General features: G+C 30.3%; 4 protein-coding genes and 1 long non-coding RNA gene across 6 annotated transcripts in view; 2 read left to right on the top strand and 3 right to left on the bottom strand.

The window, feature by feature from the left end:
- Positions 1–242: 242 nt before the first annotated feature.
- Positions 243–1698, bottom strand: geminin (geminin DNA replication inhibitor). 2 transcript variants are annotated; one of them, XM_012369964.2, is made up of 6 exons: positions 1566–1698; positions 1414–1487; positions 1060–1178; positions 875–996; positions 575–753; positions 243–496 (listed from the first exon to the last, which is right to left on the bottom strand). In XM_012369964.2, the coding sequence occupies exons 2-6, from the start codon at positions 1453–1455 to the stop codon at positions 437–439; spliced, it is 522 nt and encodes a 173-aa protein (XP_012225387.1). In that variant the 5' UTR covers positions 1456–1487; positions 1566–1698; the 3' UTR covers positions 243–436. The 2 variants fall into 2 exon arrangements, with proteins under 2 accessions (XP_012225387.1, XP_067206697.1); XM_067350596.1 differs by having other exon boundaries at positions 1414–1696.
- A 148-nt stretch (positions 1699–1846) lies between these two features.
- On the top strand, positions 1847–10966 carry Cep290 (Centrosomal protein 290kDa). Its single transcript, XM_012369961.2, has 23 exons — positions 1847–2350; positions 2568–2652; positions 2805–2851; positions 2925–3008; positions 3074–3209; positions 3292–3428; positions 3505–3743; positions 3832–3964; positions 4045–4235; positions 4317–4458; positions 4555–4801; positions 5056–5221; positions 5316–6650; positions 6723–7020; positions 7212–8335; positions 8466–8664; positions 8729–8943; positions 9057–9204; positions 9279–9677; positions 9749–9915; positions 10009–10213; positions 10300–10554; positions 10623–10966. Exons 1-23 carry the CDS (start codon positions 2171–2173, stop codon positions 10695–10697), a joined length of 6207 nt encoding a protein of 2068 aa, XP_012225384.2. The 5' UTR covers positions 1847–2170; the 3' UTR covers positions 10698–10966.
- A 240-nt stretch (positions 10967–11206) lies between these two features.
- LOC105673929 (uncharacterized) overlaps positions 11207–20442 on the top strand; it is a 45207-nt gene continuing 35971 nt past the window's right edge. Inside the window, exons 1-3 of the long non-coding RNA XR_001101037.2 lie at positions 11207–11471; positions 11820–11924; positions 12554–12670. This is a non-coding gene — a long non-coding RNA (uncharacterized lncRNA). The remainder of the gene's footprint in view (positions 11472–11819; positions 11925–12553; positions 12671–20442) is intronic.
- Eh (Eclosion hormone) lies at positions 13909–16006 on the bottom strand. The gene is made up of 3 exons (XM_012369924.2): positions 15799–16006; positions 14726–14821; positions 13909–14627 (listed from the first exon to the last, which is right to left on the bottom strand). Exons 1-3 carry the CDS (start codon positions 15989–15991, stop codon positions 14461–14463), a joined length of 456 nt encoding a protein of 151 aa, XP_012225347.2. The 5' UTR covers positions 15992–16006; the 3' UTR covers positions 13909–14460.
- LOC105673926 (uncharacterized) overlaps positions 16413–20442 on the bottom strand; it is a 31981-nt gene continuing 27951 nt past the window's right edge. Inside the window, exon 16 of the mRNA XM_067350354.1 lies at positions 16413–19934. Coding sequence (XP_067206455.1) covers positions 17421–19934 — 2514 coding nt within the window. The 3' untranslated portion in view covers positions 16413–17420. The remainder of the gene's footprint in view (positions 19935–20442) is intronic.

Below are 20442 nucleotides of genomic sequence, written 5' to 3'. Positions count from 1 at the left end.
CTCGGAATAAAATTAAGAAAATAGCAGTTAAAAATCATTATTATAATTAATCATAATTATTAATTTCAAAAGTTATATTCAAAGAGGATTGAATTTAAAATTCAGTAATATTTTCGCATTTTAGTACTCATGTTATTTGTTATGCTTTTATTTGACATTTAAATAAAGATATCTATTGCATTTTTTCACTTTTTTTTATTTATTTAACATTTAATTTATTATAAAATCACAAAAGTCAGGTATCAAGATTTTAAAACCGGGTAAATCTATTTTCAAAGTTCAAAGTACATTATATCTGATAATTAGTGAAATAATAATAATATTAAAAAATTATAATAAACTCTTACAAATATCCTACAGAATATAATTTATTTTAATGTTCTATTTCTTATTGTTCTTATTCTTATTAATTATCATTATAAATTTTTGCGTCAATCTAAATTAAAGAATCTTCCAATGAATTATTAATATCGTTTCGGTCGTCATCCATTGCTTCCTGCAATAAAATATGTCATTTTCATAGAATAATGATGCTATATGTTATCAAACAAATATACATATAAATGATATTTACCCGCAACACTTCAACAAGTGCTCTTGTCTCACTTAACATTTCTTTTTGTATACGGTTTTCTTCTTCTAATTTTTCAATACGTTGTGAAAGTATTTTATTTTCTTCTAAAGCATCCTTAAGTGCTACCCGTCGTCTTTCAGCCAAAACTTGCCAATAGTTTTCACTGGGACCAGCTAAATCTAATAAAATAAATTTTTTAGTAGAATTTTTATACTTTTTTCTATGCGTATTCTAGATTCAAGATAAAAAAAACACATAAATATAAAATAAGTAAAGATAAAAACATTGTTCTAAATGTACCTGTAGATGTTAAATCTTCAGGCTCAATTTTAACTTTTTCCTCCGGTGTGGTTTGAACAGCCTGATTTTTAGTTGTAATCTTTTGACTTTTAGACGTACCTTTTGTTTTTTTAGGCACATCTCTGAAATATACATAAATTTATTAGAATGTTTTTATATGATAAAAATTTTTTTAAGTAACTTACTTTTTTAATTTTGCTTCTTTAGTTTGTTCTGTAGATCTAACCATCCTATCAGCACCAACCAATATTTCTTTGTTAGTGGCTGATGGCTGCAGTTCGTGTAAAGATTTTCTAACTTTATCCTGTTTTAATAAAAGAGAAAAATTATACCATATATATATATATATATAGTATGTTCCATATATTTTGTTTACGACTAAATAAGTCATGACCTTTCACGTTTCAATAGTATCCTTTCAGAATACTATGTAGCAAATAATAATAATGAATTTTTCACGATTTGATGATTTTCTCTCAAAATGGTATAACGAAAAAGGCACAAAAATCGCGTTTTGCATAAGAAATAAATATACTAACCTCAGAATTGGTAACTGTTTTGGCGCCAGTAACTGTTTTCATTATACAGGCCGCAAAGAATAATTATAAGAAATCTAAAAAGGAAAATAACGTCTAACCGGTACAGTTTTGATGAATACGTTATTTTATATACACAGATAGTACAGCATTACATTTGGAATAATGCTTAGAGAAAGTTTAAAGTAACTAATGTTACTACTTTCTTTGATGGATACTCTCTTCGGAAACTCAAAAAGTTTATACCGTTCACATGACCAGCTGGACGGCGGGAATCATTAAGTCATAACAATCAAAATAAGGAAGACAAGCAACAAAGAGAAGAAAACTCTCGCGACAAATTTGTAAAAAGATGTCCACAACGCCGTTTAGTAATATCACCTATGATTGGTGCACATTTTTGGATTTACAATATACACCAATCACAGGCGATTATTACTCAACAGTTTTACAACAGTTGTGTTTTTTGAATATTGCCATTAGCTGCAGCGCTTCTATTGCTTTTCAGATTTTAAAATACACAATCTCTTTTTAAAATTTTATTAATTTACTATTAAGAATAATTGTTACAGAAAATATAAATACAAATTTGCTAAAATTCTGTACTTTAAATCTGGTTGACGACACATGAAAATGTGCTTAAGGTTGTCTGCCTGTGTGTGTTCATCGGTGATATTTGTAAACGTCAAGAAGAGCGTCGTGCAGCAATACATAGTGACAAATGAGGATTATATGATTTATTCTTTAATTATTGTAAAAGATGGTCCGCACCGACTGGGATCGGATATTATCCGTAAACGCTTCGTCCTTAACGGACGAAGAAATCGAAGATCTTTTTCCCACGGTGGTCCGATGCGATGTAAACGAGATTGCCGACATACATAGTCTACAAACACTTATGAGATTGTCACAAGAAATGTTGACTTACAAAGATAATCAAGTAAAGAAATGATTTTATATTATTATTATATTTACTTTAAACAATTGATACGTTAATTGTTAATATTATATTTATTATATACTGTAACGTTTACTTCAGTTTTATATTTTTTTAAATTTTACTACAAAACGAGTTTAAACAAAGAAGTATATCTTATACAGAAGCATAAACTTTTTCCATTATTACATTGCACGTAAAATGAATGTATTTATGTTAGGTTGAGGCCTTACTTCTTGAGTGTGGCGAATTGAAGGAAACAATAACTTCATTACGTCCAGAAGCTGCCAAACGGAAGACCAAAGGTAGTGTAATGTTAAATCCATCTTTGTATGTTAGTTTTGACTTGAAATTATTTTTTAAATAATATCTGAAAGTTATAATGTGGAGTTAAACATTTGTATAATCTATAAAATTTATATTTTTAAATATATTTATATTAGATTTATCTTTATAGATCATAGTATATCTGCAACAAAACAAGAAGGTGATGGTTTTACCAAAGTAAGTCTTTATTATTTGTAGGATGTTAATAAAATATTTAACACTTTATATAATAATTCAATTTTATGTAAAGGATACAAATATAAGAGAATATGCTCCTCATTCAGGGACACAAGAGAAAAATGAGAAAGTTAAGACACTTATGATTGAACTACAGGTTAATATATATATATAATAAAACATTACTGTTTTTTTTCTTTGTTACTTATCTTTGTTTTTTAGGGTTTGGACAAAGAAAATGAGAATCTTAAAGAACGATTAACAACATTGAAGGATGAAATGGAAGATGCGACAGAAAAAATGAATGAAATGACTGAGGAACTTTGTTCAACACAAATAAAAGCTGTGGAATGCAAAGGTGCCTATGCCAGTAATATATATATTTTTGATATTATATATTTGATATGCTTCGAATAAAAATAAGTATTATTCCATTATAGACAAAGTATTGGGATTAGAGCAAGAAAATGCAGCTTTGGTTAATCAGATTGAAGAGATAACAACACAGCAAATAGATAGAGACAGAATATTAGATGAATTTGGTATAGCTATCGATGCTAGAATATCTGAATGGAAGGTATTAAGTAAATTTAGTAAAATATTTATATTAGAAAATACGAAAAGCATTTGTAAAATTTACATTTATTTATAAGGGTATATTGGATGAAAAAGATACGGAAATCGCGCGTTTGAAGGAAAATTTATCACAATCCTTAATGAAATCTGTTACATCTGTCAAAGAAGAAAATAAATCTCAGATTATATATTTAAATGATGAAATAATGCAACGAGATACGATTATAGATGAATTGCAAACTAAACTATCTGAAGCTGTTGTTGAAATAAATAAGAGTGCTGCACTTATCGAAAAATTAAGAGGAGAAGCACAAGAGTGAGATACTTTTTATGTAAACTTCTAATTTCATAGTGTGTAATTTTTAATCATTCCGAAATTATTGATTATTTGATTTGTTTTATAGGTCTGTAAGAAGTGACAAACAGAAAGAACAAAAAAGTTTGATGAAAAAAGTACGAAGTGCAAATGAAAAGATCTCTAATTTAGAAAATGCATTATCCCAAGCACAGGATGATGCCAAGTCGCAGAGTAGTAAGGTTAGATATTCATATTTTCATTTCTGATTTATAAAGAATATGTCTATTAAATACCGAATTTAACAAATTTGTATATCCAGTTGTGCGAGGTACTAACTACATTAAAAAAATACGAAGATGGAAATGAAGCTTTAGCTAAAGCATTGAACGAAATTAAAGAATTAAAAATCAAAATAGATCACAAAAATGAACATATTGAAGATTTAGTCAATGTTGTTAATAAATTGGAGATGTTAAATTCATATCAAGAAATGGAAATCTTAACTCTTAGGTAAAATTTTCGAAATATTTAATTAATTTATAACGCATGTGAAGAAAGCAAACATGATATTATTTTTTTATATTGTAACAGAGAAAAGTTAGGAATTCCAGAAGATGAATCAATATCGATTAAAAGTATTATAGCAAAACGTAAAGAGGAATCAAGAAAAATGCAAGAATTTATTCAGCAAAATAAAAATCTTGCAGAAGAAAATTTAGAATTAAAATCAGATGTAAGATAATTTATAAAAATTTATATTACCTATGCGTGTGTGTATGTGTATAACACATATAGAGAAAAATGTTTATTACAAATTTTTATTTTGTAGATAAGGATGTTAAAATACAAATTGAGCAAGTCTGAGAAGATATTAGATATTTCAGATAATTTAGGTGATTCTAGTCATCAGTTTTTACATTCAACTAAATTAATCGAACCAGAAAATAAGGAAGTATGTCACAAAACTGAAATTAATCAATCTGAAATCAATCAAAATATTCAGATACTTATTGAAGAAAACGAGGCACTTAGAACAGGCATGCATGAGATTATGGACAGTATACACAATCAAGATGGTGAATTTTCGCTAACTTTAACGGTACTTTAGTGTTGCACACATTTCCATTTCTTCGACACCTTAAAAATTTTTTGTTTTGTTTTGTTTTGTTCTTTTTTACTTTCTATTCTATAATATACAAAATGTTGGTAATTCATCTAAATCTGTTTGATTTCTCACATTACTTTGTTTCAACGAAATTTGAAACATTACTATTCTTAATATCTTGCTTTAGAAAATAAGTTTTTAATATTTTTATGTTTTTTTGTCTAGGTAAGAGCGAGGTGGAAATTCAATCTGATACACTGGAACGATTATTAGAAGCTTTAGATGTCAGACATTTAGCTGGTTGGTATCATCCAGCTATGAGATTACAGGAACATCTTAATGTTGTGCAAGGTAGCAATGCTGAGTTAAGAACACAGCTAAAATTACTAAGGTATTTTATGAAGTTCATTTTTTAAATCCTGTGTTATTATCGTGTTACAAATAATTAAACAATTATAATTAATAAATTATTATATGTTTTATAGAAAAGAATTGCAGAAGAAAGACAATGTATTACAAGGTTTAGCAATGAATAAAAATATAGATTTTGAAAAATTATACGAGAACCATGATGACGATGAAGCTATGACAATGTATCTTACAGAAATGAAAGCTTTACAAACGGCATATAAAAATGAAGCAGAGGAGTGGGAAAAGCAGAAAGATTCATTGATTCAGGAAAATAATGAATTGAAAGATGAAATAAATGGTTTTACAAAGCAGTTAGAAATTTATAAGAGAAATTGGCAGATTATAGAAGATGGAAATGACGAAGTTCAGAAAACATTTGCGATAAAAACGAGAGAATACGCGGATGCTGCTAACGAAATAATCGTTATGAATAGAAAAAATGCCAATCTTCAACATTTACTCAACAAAGAAACTAATAGGTCATATAATTATCAAAAAGAAGTAATTAAAAAAGAGAGCGATCTTAACAGAGCTCTTACTGATGCAAACCAATACAGTAAATCGTTGCTGTCAGAAATTTCACTTTTGCAGAGTAATTTATATAATTCTGTAAGCTTAACAGTATATAACGAATTGAAAGAGAAATATGAAGAACTGAATATACGTCATCATGCATTATTGGAATCTGCAATGATATGTCCTGATTACAGTGAAATATTATCTTTGAAAGCCGAAATAGAAGTAATAAGACAAGAAAAATACCAACTCTTGGAAGATTTACAAAAAGTAAATAATCGCGATGATAATTTGCAAGAAAGATTAAAAATAATAGAAGCCAAGGAACTCATTGAAAGGCAGCGAGCTGATCAGATGGCTAGATTACACGAAATATCACAAACACAGTTAACAAAGTGTGAAGATAACATTAAACAACTTTCCGTTTCCAATTCTGAACTGCAGGAGAAATCGATTGAACTACACAAAAAGTTGTCTAAGGAACTTGCATTGCAGGAAACTACGCAAATAGATGATAACCGTTTACAGAAATTACAAAATGACAAAGCGCAACTTACCATAGAAAACGAAAGTTTGAAAAAAATGCTAAAAATTTCAGAAGAGGAAGCTCGATTGCAATACTCACTGAATTCATTACAAACATTAGAATTGGATAGTCTTAGGCATCAGATATTAGATTTACAAGCTGTAAGTGAAGACAAAGCCACTATTTCGAGACTTGATTTTGAGCTTACAAGTAAAAAGATGTCAGAAATGGAACTAACTGCACAGAAAACGCAACTACAGAATGAGCTATCTTTTATGCAACAAGAATTGGATAACTCAAGGAAGAAATGTGAAGAAATGCGCATTTTCATGCAAGATTATCGGAAACAATGTGACAATCGTTGCAAGTAAGATTAAAACTTACATTTAGATATTATTTTACATATAAAAAATATATTGCAATGTTGTATATGTTACAGGTATTATCTAGATATTATATATTTTTTACAATGCCAATATGTGGGATCAACTTCTATAAGCACTTTAGAAAAAATAATTGTGCTTGCTGCAAAATTAAAAACAAATCGTCAAAGTATTGAATCGGAGATGCAGAAAACAAAAAAATGTCATGAAGATATTAAACATGAACATCAACTTTTATCTGCTCGACTTGAGATTGTTGAACGTTTGAAAGATATATTAGAACAACAAATTGGCGCTGGTAGCGTTCAGAACGTAATGGAACATTTTGCCGAAATTTCACAGCAAACTCTAAGTGTAAGTTTATGTATGTGAAAATTTATTATTAAAACATTTTTTATTTTTAAATAATCGCATTTATTAATGTGTTTTAATTACAAAACTCAATTTTTGATAAATTTATATCTTATTTAATAATGATTTTAAAAAAACCATAATTCATGTTGTTTTGAAATTTGTTTTATATAATAAAAGTTTCTTTTTATTAGGATTTCAAGTACAAGCGAAGAATAGCTCACTTGGAACATGAACTTCAAATTGCTAATAGTAAATTCAATGAATATGAGACAGTAATAACAAACATGGAGCAGGACATGGTAAATATTCAGAGAGCTTGGTATCCACAACAACAAGATCACCAGCCGCGAATTAATACATCAAATTTGGAGACAAAGTCAATTCAAGCAACAATAGAAACTCAAATTATCAGTATACAAACAGATCCCTATACTTGTTGCTTGGATGAAAAAGCAGAAGATACGACTAAGAAAACCGAAGCTGTTGAAGATACCCAAAAGTCTATTGAACCGAGTGAAAGCATGAAAAAGACATTCCAAGAAGTGGGAAGTAACACAGAAGAGAGCGGCAGTTCGATAATTCTTAATGAACAAATGGATCAAACGCTAAAACTCACATCGGAACGTTCCGCGATACTCGTAAAACTTGAATCGCAATTAACGGAATATAAAGCAAAAGTGGACGCTCTGAACAAAACGATAGCGGAAAAAGATTCGCAATATCAAGCAAAAGTGGACATTCTTAACAAAGCGATTGAGGAAAGAGACTCACAATATCAGGAAAAAATGGACACTCTGAACAAAGCAATTGAAGAAAAAGAATCCCATCTTACCCAAAAGCAAAATATACTCGACGAATTAATGATCCAACCACATGTTACAAATACTGATTGTACCGACAAGCTGGCTTTAAAATCGACAATAAATAGTTTACAGAAATTAATTAATCAAAAAGAGGAGACTATCTCGAGATATCAGAATTTATTGAAAGAAGACAGGGACGAACATAGTCGGGCAGCGAGTCGTTTTCAAGATGAGATCAAGAGTTTGCACGACCGCATTTTAGCTATGCAAGGTGAAAGAAAAAAAACTGAAGAATCTGTAACTGCAAAGAATGTTTTCGAAAAGATGTCAGCAGACGATGAAGCCACGTCGAAGATGTCGAGAAATAATGCCGCGCAAGAAGAAGAAATTGCAAGGCTACGTGAAAAGGTGTCTACCTTTGAAGCAGAATTAAATATCAGCAAGGAATTAAGCGAACGTTGGCACCGATTAGCAGAAGAAAGATTGAAATATATGGATCGTATGAGGGAAAGGTTCGATAATAATATAATATTACTTAATAAACTCAATTAAATTCTCAATATTAATATGCATAACGTAGTAGAGCATGGATTTTAGCATGATATAGATTTTATAAAATACAAATAATTCATATTTTTTTAGATTAGAGCAACAACATAAAAATGAATTGGAGAGTTATCGTGGTGAATTAAATAAGTGGCAATCCGAGGCCGAAACACTCAGACAACAGTTGTCTGAAAATCGCATGTTAATTACAAAAGGAAATATTTCCTTGATGAAAGAGCTACAAGAGAAAGATGACAAAATACACGAACTAACTATTGCTTGTCAACAATTACAGGTGTGTTATAGTTTTATTAATTCGCTGAATAATACAATCTACATATTATTCTTTTATTGCACAGAATGAAGTTGAATTAATAGAATCTGTAAATCAACCCCAACAAATCACAATTCACAGTCGGGTTGATGCAAAAACGAGCGAAACGATACATAATCGCGATCAAATGCAACAACAAAATCAAACTGATCTTTTGCGCCGGCAGCTTCAGTCTCTAATGCAAAAGGAGAAAATGTATAAGTATGAAATAACTGATCTAAAACAGCAACTCAGTCGCAGGTAAATTCATATACTAATTTTTGAGCAAATAGTTTAGATTTTTTTTTAATCAATTTTATTCTGTATTTTTAAAAGTTGCAAAATATGCATTAAAGATATTTGATCTACTTTAGATACATGGCGATAAAATCTCAGGAGAAGAAAACATCGCAACGTGAAGCACAACTTGAACGCAAAGTAACATCTTTAGAAGAAGAGTTGCATAAAGCGAAGACTCAATTAGATCGAGAATATTTGGCGCAAGAAGTTAAAAAAGCTAAAGTATGTAATAGAATTTGCTGTTTTATATTACTATTTTATATTACTGTGTTTAATACATTCCTCTTTTAATACAGACTGCGGAAGAACTTTCATTGTGGGAAAAACAGAAGAAATGGCAACAGACAGCAGAAAAGTTGAAAGAAAAATTTAAGGAAAAGACTGATGAATATGAAAAATTGCTTGCAAATTATGAAAAACTTCGATCTGTCGTTTCATGTATGGAACGAGAAAAATGGTATTTAAGAAGCAAGCTCAAACTTGAAAGTGAAAGTATTGTCTCTAGCAGTTCAACGGCAAGACCTATTGCAAATATTCAGCATTATAGAGAAGAAGAACTAGAAAAAGAATGTCGAATATTGAAAGAACGTGTTAAGGAATTAACTAATCGCTTAGAAAAAGAAAGTAATGAACATTTAATGTTAGAGATAGCAGAATTAAAACGGCATAATGCGGCTTTGGAAGCAGTTTCGCAGGTTGGCATATTCTTTACATTAGAACTTTTATAATGGCTGTGTGATTTTTATTCTAACTATGATATTTTCAGGGTAATTCATCTGTAATTAGTCAGCTTGAAAAATTAGAAATGACCAAAGATGTTCTTGAAAAGATGAATCTGAAGTTAGAAAGTGAAAACTTTGAGTTACGACTGGAATTAGAAAAGGCAAATTCTGATACTCCAAGATTGCGAGAAAAAATTGAACATCTAGAAAAGTACGTTTACAATACATATTTTTATATATTATAAGAATTAGTATATAGATAATAGTATTAAAAATATAATATAATTTTATATTATTATTACAGATACATAAAATTATTAAAAGCAGAAAAATCTTCTGATTCTACTCCTAGATCATCAGATAAAGAATTACCAGAATCAAGCACTAAAAAATCTACCTTTGAAATGGAGAAAACAATATTTACATTGAAGCGGATTATCGAGAAACTTCAGGCAGAGAATAAACGACTGAAATTGAATTCTAAGAAAAATAACTTTATAGTCAATCAAGTAAATTAATTTTTTCTTTGATGTTATATATATTTTTCTTATCATGCGTTATTATATATACATTATATATCACTTTTTTAATATAGAGAAAAACAAATGTCATTGAAGGAGACATTTTACTTAGACAATATGAAGAGTCTCAGAAGCGTGTGATAAGTTTGGAATCGGATTTACAATTGGCTGAGCAGAGAATAGTTGTATTAGAGCAAGCTCATAAAGAAGATGACAATGGAGATTTCCAAATATTAAAACAACAGTTAATTCATAAATCCAAACTTCTAGAGAAAGTAAAACAGTTAATGACACGAGCAGCCATCAATGAAAAGGCCCTGCGACAACGTGTAAGAATTTAAATAATAATCTAGAAGATAAATTCAAATAAATTATTTATATATTTTGTTATTATTAGGTGCAGCAGTTGGAATTGAAGCAATCTCTATCAACAATTCCAGAATGTTATGTAACTCCACCTACACCAGAATAATAGATAGATAGCTTGACAATAAGCCATTTTGTGGAAGAAATGCACTTTTATATTTATATATATATATTTACAATAATAAAAATCAATAGAATTATACACATCAGAAGATGTATTGTTTGCATACATTGAAGATTGGATTTTTATATACATTTCTTAGGTGTTTTGGTGTTTTATGTTTAATATTGTTTCAAATATTCAAAAAAATGTGTTCAAAATATTACATAGTTTATTTAAATATTTAGAATTAATAAATAATAAATAATAAACAAGATTTTTTATTTTATTTCCTGTGCATTTAAATAAGATTTTAATATTTTTAATATTGCAGATTATATTAAATAAATTAATTTACTCTATTTTAACTATTTGTAATATTTATTACAATATATATCTCAAGTATTATTTTTACTAATTAACTAATTACAGTTACTAATATGATTAATTTATAATTTTAACTTTTTATGTTTCAAACTGAAGTTAATCATAAAACGCGCCACGGGGAGCAATGGCAGAAATACATAGAAGCTATTCCGTGCTTGTCGCGACTTTTATCGCCAAAAAACGATATCGTATGCAAAAAGTTGTTGCAAATATCTCTTGTAAAATGTCGGAAATTTGTAGTAACGTATTACATATCGGATATAATCGTTATTGTGATTTTAGTATCGACAATTCACTTCTATATGCTAACGACATCGATCGTCGCATAAATCAGGTTATATTAGGTCTTGCCGAAATACATCAAAAGAGCAGCGAATGCATAATTATTACAAGGTATATATGTGTCTTTTATTCTACAATTAATTGAGCCAGTTATATTATCATAACAATTTGCTATTTCAACTATTTATAATATGAAAATATTTCGAATATCATTTTTATGTGGTAATTAATGTGAAGTTAGCTATTGTATATTATTGTAACCGTTTGGATACTTCCAGAATTTCAATTACATTTCAAACCGAAGACACAGTGCACGTCGCGGCAATCTGTGGCAAAGTCGCATTCAACTTTGTATTTCTCGCGATTATTGTTTAAAAAAGCATTATGCGCGAAAATTTATCGTGTCTGTTTATTTCAAAGTGCTAAATATTTATATAATCGATATTATTGCGATTCCAGTATCGGAGATTTGCATCTGTGCATCTCAAATCATCTTCGCATAAATTAGGTTATCTTTTTGCCGAAATGCAGTAAAAAAGCAATGAGTGCAATGATTATTATTAGGTATGTACATGTTTTTTTTCTATAGTTCGAAGCCTCGGGAAAGTTCTCGGGAAGTTTCCTCTGAGGAAAGTTCTCAAAAATTTCGGGGAACTTTCCTTGGCTCAGAGGAAATTTCCCAAAAATTTCGGGAAAATTCTCAAACTTTCCGGGAACTTTCCCGGGGCTTTGAACTATACTTTTTTCTATAATAATTGTCGTCAATTGTACTTGTAATAATTTGCTATTTTGATTATTTATGATATTTATGATAATAATTCGAATGTTTTTTCTATGATTTTTATTATGAAACTTGCTACTTTCGGCACTTCGAAAAGTGCAATATTATTTTTCTGTAAATTATAACATTTCAGAACATACCGCGATAACGCGGGAAACAGTGTTATCATTTTTTGTCCGGGAGAGAGCGCTTTGCGCAGCACATAAACACCATCTGTCGATTTTTGCGTGCAAACTCTAAACAAAAAGTAGTAATACTGCGCGAAAGTCGCATTCAAACCGTTTCACGTTTCTCGTGATAATTGTTGTTTAAAAGTGCTCTGTATACGAAAATTTATCGTAACTGTTTCTCGTTAAGTGTTCAACATTTGCTGTACCACTTCTGTGTGTGATTATTATTATTGCGATTTCAGTATCAGTGACTCGCGTTTGTGCGCCCGAAAATCATCGCTCGAATTTCTTCGTACAAATGAAGTTATCTTGTCGTCTGAAAGACAATGGAAAAGCATCAAGTGTATGATTATTATCAGGTATGTATATGCTTTTTTCTACAATTAACTGTGCCAATTGTACTTATAATAATTTGCTATTTCAACTATTTCTGAAATTTACGATAATATTTCGAATATTTTCTATGGTAATTATTATGAAATTTGCTGCTTTCGGCACTTCAAAAAGTGCAATATTATTTTTCTAGAAATAGTAACAGTTCTAGAAGCGCCACGGTGATGCATTCAAACTGCTCCATTTTTTTCGTGATTGTTTAAAAAAACATTGCACACGAAAAATTATCTTCAGCATCTCTTGTAAAAGGTCGAAACTTGCAGTATTGCTTTAAATATCTCGTTCAATCGTTATTGTTGGCAATTAGATTCTATATATTAGTAGTGTTGTTCTGAAATTCTGTTAGCACACATCATGTTATTTCTTGATTAAATATATAGAGAGTGCAGCGGCTGCATGATTAATGATAAGTATCTACTTTATAATATTTTTAATTGTATTTTTTCGCAGTAATTACTGCAAAGTTTGTTGCTTTGATCATTTTGGCACAATATTTTTTTGAACCTTTAATTTGAGGTTACAGAACACATCATTGCAGTCATATTTAAATCTTTTCATATTTATCTCGATTGTTAGCATTCAAAAGAATATTGCTTACGAAGTATAATAATGACATCTCTTAAAATGTCAGCAGTTTGCAATAACGTGTTAAATGTTGCAAGTAATTTTCGTTATTATTGCGATTTTAATCGCCAACTAAATAGATCAGAATTGATTTCTTATATTTTACGTTTTTTTGTTGCAATGCATCTATAAATACAATTGATTATTTTTTTTTATTATTGTTAGATATTATTATTCTATATTTATTATCGATATTGTCATCCCAGTAAGCAAACGGTTAGCAATGTTAGCAGTTACAGCAAATTTTGGTAAAATTTTATTTAGTTTACTGTTTGTGCCAACATTGCTAATATTTAACTATCTGGGATACTACATTCATTGATATTTTATTCTTAATATTGCATTCTTAACATTAAAAATATTATTTGCTAATAACTTTTATTTAATAAGTAGAACAAAAATAAATTTCACAATTTTTTTAAGCAATAAAGAAGTTTTTTTTAAATAATGCTTTATTTGATAATTTAATGTGTTTCTTTATCAGCTGACAATTTGAAAAAGTAAAAAATGTCTTAAGTCTTTAGTAGAGTATGTCACTAGTAGTGTATAATGGCTAAAATTTGGTTGAAAAAATTATACATTTTTTTGCATTGCGTATGATTTATTAAGCAGATCCGCTTTCTTATTTTAAATTATAATATATTTGTTTAGATGATACTTAAAATAAATTATAATATTTTATAATTATACACTAAATAAATACTTACAATATATACTAATTAATTATATATTAACTAAATATATATATACTAACAATTTAAAATTAATTAATCAAATATTCAAAATTAGTTAATTGATATTTTTTTTACAATTATTTTGTTTATCACATTGCAAGTAATTTACAGATTGATAATGCAAAAGAGTCAAAGACTTTTGTTTTAGAATTTATTGAAATTTTTATAAATCTAAATTATATTTAGTTATAATCTTTTTCTTAAAGATATAAAAAATTACGAAATAGTGAAAATCTGCACACACATTACTACTTATTATAACTATCTATAAAAATTCTAACGCATGGCAAAAATAATTTACATTTGTAATTCATATTTTTCTACTATGCACAATCGCGTGTGATTAACATTATGATGCGAAAGAGAGAGCCGAAAAGCTTCGATAGATTCTGTGAGGATTAATAATCGTTCTCGGGCGTTTGAAGGAAGGGACGAATCGAGAACTCATCTTCACAGTCCGGAATGAGCTTACCCTTGTATTTCACACAGAAATCTGCGCACTTGGTGCCGATGAAAAAAGGGCCAAACATTTTTTTGCATTGCGCGCAATTTCGCATGCAAACACCTGTACAAAACCGATCCATACGAATTAAAGTAATATATAAATTCTATATTAAAATTTTAGATTAATTACGTTATTATAATATAGAAATTTATACTTACCAATATTTCGCTCGGCATCAGTCGTGGATGTCGTGAAGCAGAGAACGGCGAAAATAATAGCGAGTAGTATGATAATTCGGTTTGGCAAGTTCATGACTGAAATAGAAACATTAATCTTTTAGTTGAAAATATATCTAAATACACTTATATTTATCTCTACATATTGCTTCGATTAAATTATTTATATTTTGAATATAAATTTACGTAATGTGTTGATCATGATTGAAGTTTGCATAATAATTACGCAAACGTTTGCGTAATAATTACAAAACATTACAAAAATATAAAAAATAGTAATGATAACTACATATAGATGATAGAATAGAAAGTAAGCTTATATATAGCTATATCTTACAACATAGTATGACGTGAAATTAAAACTACATTATAAATTCTGCAAGAGAGCTGTTCTTAAGTCATTTGAATGCTAATCTATGATCTAAATAGGTCTTTGGTTAACGATTTAAATTATGTATTATTGAATTACAGTTGTAATGGTTGTAGTTTCTATAATGGCAAAGAAGAGATAGACATCTGACATTAGAGAACATATGTTAGACAAGAAAGATATCTTTAATCTTTCAAGAGCATAGTTTTTAAAAGGATTACATGACTCATCCTTATTAATATTTAACATATTTATTTTATTTACTATTATTTTTTTACTTGTTGCAGTTAATGATTAAGATTTTAATTTGCAAAAGTTAAAGGAAGTGAGTTTATTCTTTCAGCTTTTGGCGGAAATCAAGGAATTTTCTATCCGTGTAGCAACCGTGGATTAAAGCTCATTTGCATACCGCGAGAAAAGTTACTCTAAAAGCGCGAAAAATGTTCTCTCCGCCACTCACACACTGTTTTATATTTCCAGTTTGCAATTAGCATTTATTCGAAATGAAGGACAGAGAGGGAGACGGCCGGAGTCGAATTCGATGAACTTTCAGGGATAACTCGTGTATTAACAATTCTCTCTCGCTCTCTCGCTCTCCTTTTCTCTCGCTCGCTCGCTCACTCACTCACTCTTTCGCTCGATTAATAAAAAACAAAAAGCCCACTAAGCACATGTGCTCACATACCGTATGCGATGCGATACGTCTTATTAGTCACGAAGCTGTGCGCCGTCGGCATGCGAAAACCTGAATGCGGTAGTATCGGGTGGCGTGGTACGATTATTTCTTTGTAATTGAAAACAGTAGTGTACAGCCGTGCTGTCTGCCACGATGCGTCGTCGATATCGCTGCCGAAGGTTTCCCGCCAGGTTTTCTTCATGCCTCGTGCCCGCGAGAGGAGCGCCTCGTCGCGCCTCTGGTCACTTTTTTATATATGTATACAGTCATTTATAACCGGAATCTCCTTAGTGTGCTTCCGCATTCGCCTTAACGGCCACATTGTGAGCACATAAACATAATAAATATGGATGGTAGATATCTTGGCTATCTGTTCTGTCGTCGCGAGAGCTCTATCTTTCTTTTTCTCTCTCTGTCTTTTTTCCGCTCTGTCTCCCCTTCTTTTCTCACCGTCCAGGAAGCACTTAAGGATTCAAGACCAAATTGCGCGTTCGATATCGCACGTTGCACGAACAATAATGTTGATCGACTGGCGCAACCGATCGACTAACGACGCAATGAATCGCTTTAGAGGCTAGCGGAAAACAGATCAACAAATTTTAACGCAAAACATGCATTTTCTATTTTTTTTTTTTTTTTTTTTTTTACTGTCTACGTGGCGAAAACAGAGAGACATTTGCGCATTTCCAGAGAAACAATTTAAAGAAAACGATTCTTAAATATTTACCTGATTGGTACGGCAGCTTGAGAAGGCGAAGTTGTTGGAATTGTTAAAAGCCGACGAATGACACTGAACGAACTTCGCCGGTCTTATATATCCGCAAGTGCCGGATTCAACCCTCGCGCTAGGGAAACTCCCGCTGTTTGTCTTTCTTTAATTCGGTTTCTTCGATTTCCTGCACTCAACGCACTGAAATGTCCTGCGCGCTTTTATGTAAGAATTCCGTGTTGTGTATAGTTAACTAGAAATTTTTAGCTAGAAATATTGTTAAACAATATATTTTATTTTTTTTATATGCATATTTGCTCCTCTTTGTAATTATATGTAATTATATCTTTACAATTTATTGTGAAGTTTTATACTTACAATCAGTCTTTTTTCAGAAGGATTAAAGCTTTATTTAATTTTTATTACAATTAATTTGAACAGGAGTAGACATTTTTTATAAAAGATACTATTTTTTTATGTACATTTTTTTTACAAACTTGATTTGAAATGTTATGTATTATGAATTAATTTTTTGTCACATTAAATTTATTTTGTCGTAACTTTATATCAATGAATGCTATACAAATTTTTAATATTTTTATTACTTTTTTAAAAATATATCTACTACTTATTTCTATATTTTAGCTTTGAATTCGATTCGAATGAATACAAATTGGCTACAGAGTGTATTGTTCATATTTAATTTCCAGTAATAATTGTGCGTCATAACAATATTTAATATTATAACAATAAAATAGATACCGTCGCGCAATAATTAATTTAATTATATAACATGATAATATCATGATAATATTACAATTAATTGCTTATTTTCTCTAAAGCTGAAAACACAAACATATAATAACAAGCATATAAAATTAATACAATATAACATGATACATAATTTAATATAATTTATGTCTTAAGCTTCCGATTCTTCTTTGGCCTTATTTTTCTTAGGTAATTCATATTTCAAGCTCCAAAAATTTTTATATCTGATTGGCGTCGTTTGACCTTCTTTGATCATTTTGTCGAGATTCTCGTCTAATCTGGAAAAACGATCTTTCTTGTCCAAGATTCTTGATAACGTATTATGAATCTCTTCTCTGTTCTTTGATTCTTCTCTTTGTCTGTCTTCTTCGGCCGTTGAATTCTCCCTTAATTGACGCAAAACATCTTCTGTAAAGTAACGAGATAAGAATTCTTTTTCCGTATCGACCATATCAGACGATTCTTTATCATTGTTCTTTCCGAAAATATGCTTAAGAAAATCTTTATCGTCAGAATAGTGATCCTCGCTGATTACTTCACTGTCTTTTGCTTCCTCCTTCGCATAAACGTCGGACTTCTTTTTCGCTTTATTTTTGCCATCAAACGCAGTTCCGTAGTTATCGTCGTAATCTTCATTTTTCACGGAATAATCGTAGGATTCTTTTGGATACGTAGCATACGGTTCGAACTCTTCAGATTCCTCAGAATAATCGGCATTTTTCTTACTCTCATATTTTGTGTTTTCTTTCTCAAATGCAGCTTGTATGCTTTTATATATAGGATTATCGTTAATAAAATCATCGAGATTAAATGGTTGTTTATATTCATTTACATTAAAATGAACGAAATCCGCGGTAGAGTTTTCGCGCTCCTCGGATAATGCAAGTTCTGCAGAATCTTCTTCTGCGAAATGTTCCACGTTATCGCTCGTGTCGTCCTCGGTGTTATTGTGCAATTTAATATTTTCAACATTACCAGTGCACTCGGCAGAATCCTCATTTTCTGTGCAACGTGAATGCGAGATGTCTGAATTCACTGAGATCTCTGACTCGTCATTTTCGGTATTTTGTATTTTAATCTCAGCAGACTTTGGAGGTTTCTGTTCAAGATCAACATAATCATTATCATCGTATTCTTTATTTTCTGCAGTCGAATTCTGGTCGCTTTTATCTAAACTTTCCTCCCGTTGATCGGAATAATCTGGCACCTCTACATAAGGTATGTTTGAAGGATCGTAAGCCGGAGTTGTGTCTGTCGAATAATTTTCTGCGTGTCTTGTTTGAACTTCCTTTTGCGAGGCATTATCATCGGTATACTCGTTTGATGAAGCAGTGGAATTTTCTTGCCGAGCGAAATACGGCGGTGGTGGCTCAGTGATTTCTTGTGATTTATCGCGCACTTTGTTAACATATTTCGTCAAATTATTTGAAGACGAATGATCGATTTTACTTTCAATTTTCTCAGGGAATTTATTTAAATCGTCCACTTCGGACGCGCTCGTGGTGCTCGCACGTGACAACGAGATCGAGTCATTATTGATTTTTACTACATTTGCTGTCGAAATCGCAGTCTCAGGTTTCCATTTAGTTTTATTTACAACATTCCAAAAGCCCGATATATAAGGATCGTTTTTAGATATTTTTTGCAAATCTGTCGTGTCCACGGTATTGGCTGTCGATTTTTCGTTGATCGCTTGTATCTGCTCGTCTTCCTTGGCTTTTTTCTCTTGCGTGCATAATTGAGTCGAAGTTGCCGCAAGAGTCTTATTTTTCGGAATATTCACATTTCGTTTAGAACGGGATTTTGCGTTGCCATATGTCGTCCGAGTTGCGTTGATTAAATCCCAGATGCGTTTGTAAAATTCTCGTTCTGGTTTAATATTGGGATTTACCGCTTGTAATTCATTTGTTCGCGATGGCGAAGAAGAAATTCCATCTTTATCAACGCATGTTGAATTGTCTTTTTCGGAATCATTTTTTAAAAAATTGTAATTGTAAATATCGGAATGAGGACGGGTACCATTAATGTATTCCCAAATACGTTTGTAAAATACAGTACTCGGTATTGTGGCGCTGCTTGCTGTTCTAAGATTATGATCAGCTGCGTGTTTTTTCGTTGGAAAAGGCTCTTTTCGTTGCTCGCGATAATAGCGTTTCGGATAACCAGATCTCTCATTCGAAGTAGAAGCTTTTTTCTCTCGAGAAAATCGTGAGTTCTTAGTTGCCATTGAATTTTTACCCGATGCGTAAGATGAACGTTTCGGGCGTTTCTTTCCAATTATTGTTTGGATATTTCTTGTTCCTTCCGGTATTTGCGTACTTCTTTGTCGTTTTTGTCGAACAGCCTCGATAATCGTTGTAATTTTAATGATTTCCATATCAGGAGACAAATTTATAGTATTTAGATTATTTGTAGAAGAGACTTTTGGTGGCATATTTTGTTTATGTAGTGATTTCTTTTGCTGCAGCGGCATGTCTAGTCGTCGTGCGAATTTTTTCCATCCAGTAAAATGTGAAAAGATCCAAGGTTTGCTCGGTTTCTTTTTTAAATTAGTTTTTATGTTTTTCTTCATAGACAAAGCTTTTGCTTTATGGTTAATGTATATTCGTTGCAATATAGGATTAATGTCTGATGCAGCTTGCGCAGCTTTTTTAATTATGGTATCCTGAAAATAATTTAGTTATTATTAGCGTCAATAAATAAATATCGTAACTTCTGTTATGTACAATGCGGTAATAATTTTATAATAGATAATACATAAAATTCTCGTATGTATATTTATTAGTCACAAACTAATGAATTAATTAAACTACTTAGAAATTTTGTGGAAAATTTTGACTATTTTGTTTAAAGTCGCTTATTAGCCTAAAAAATTTTGAAAATTGGCTATTATGATTACTAGAACTGGAACATTAAATGTTTGAACACTTTATTTATCACAACATTAGTTTTTGCAAGGATATATTTCTAAAATATTATTTGTTATGTAATTTTATTGTGCAATTTTATTAGAAATAAAATATTTTATAAAGCTGTAGTAAAAAAATATATACTTACGTTTACGTTGCGTGAAAGCAATGTAAGCAGCAAATAAGTATCACGATTCCATACCTTGTATAATTCTTGCAATATCAAGCTATACTGGTGCTTTATTACTAACATATGGTGTCGTT

This window comes from Linepithema humile, chromosome 2, assembly GCF_040581485.1.
Source record: "Linepithema humile isolate Giens D197 chromosome 2, Lhum_UNIL_v1.0, whole genome shotgun sequence".
Taxonomy (NCBI): Eukaryota; Metazoa; Arthropoda; class Insecta; order Hymenoptera; family Formicidae; genus Linepithema; species Linepithema humile.
Note: the sequence above shows the minus strand (reverse complement) of the source record. Positions and strands in the feature narration are given on the sequence as shown.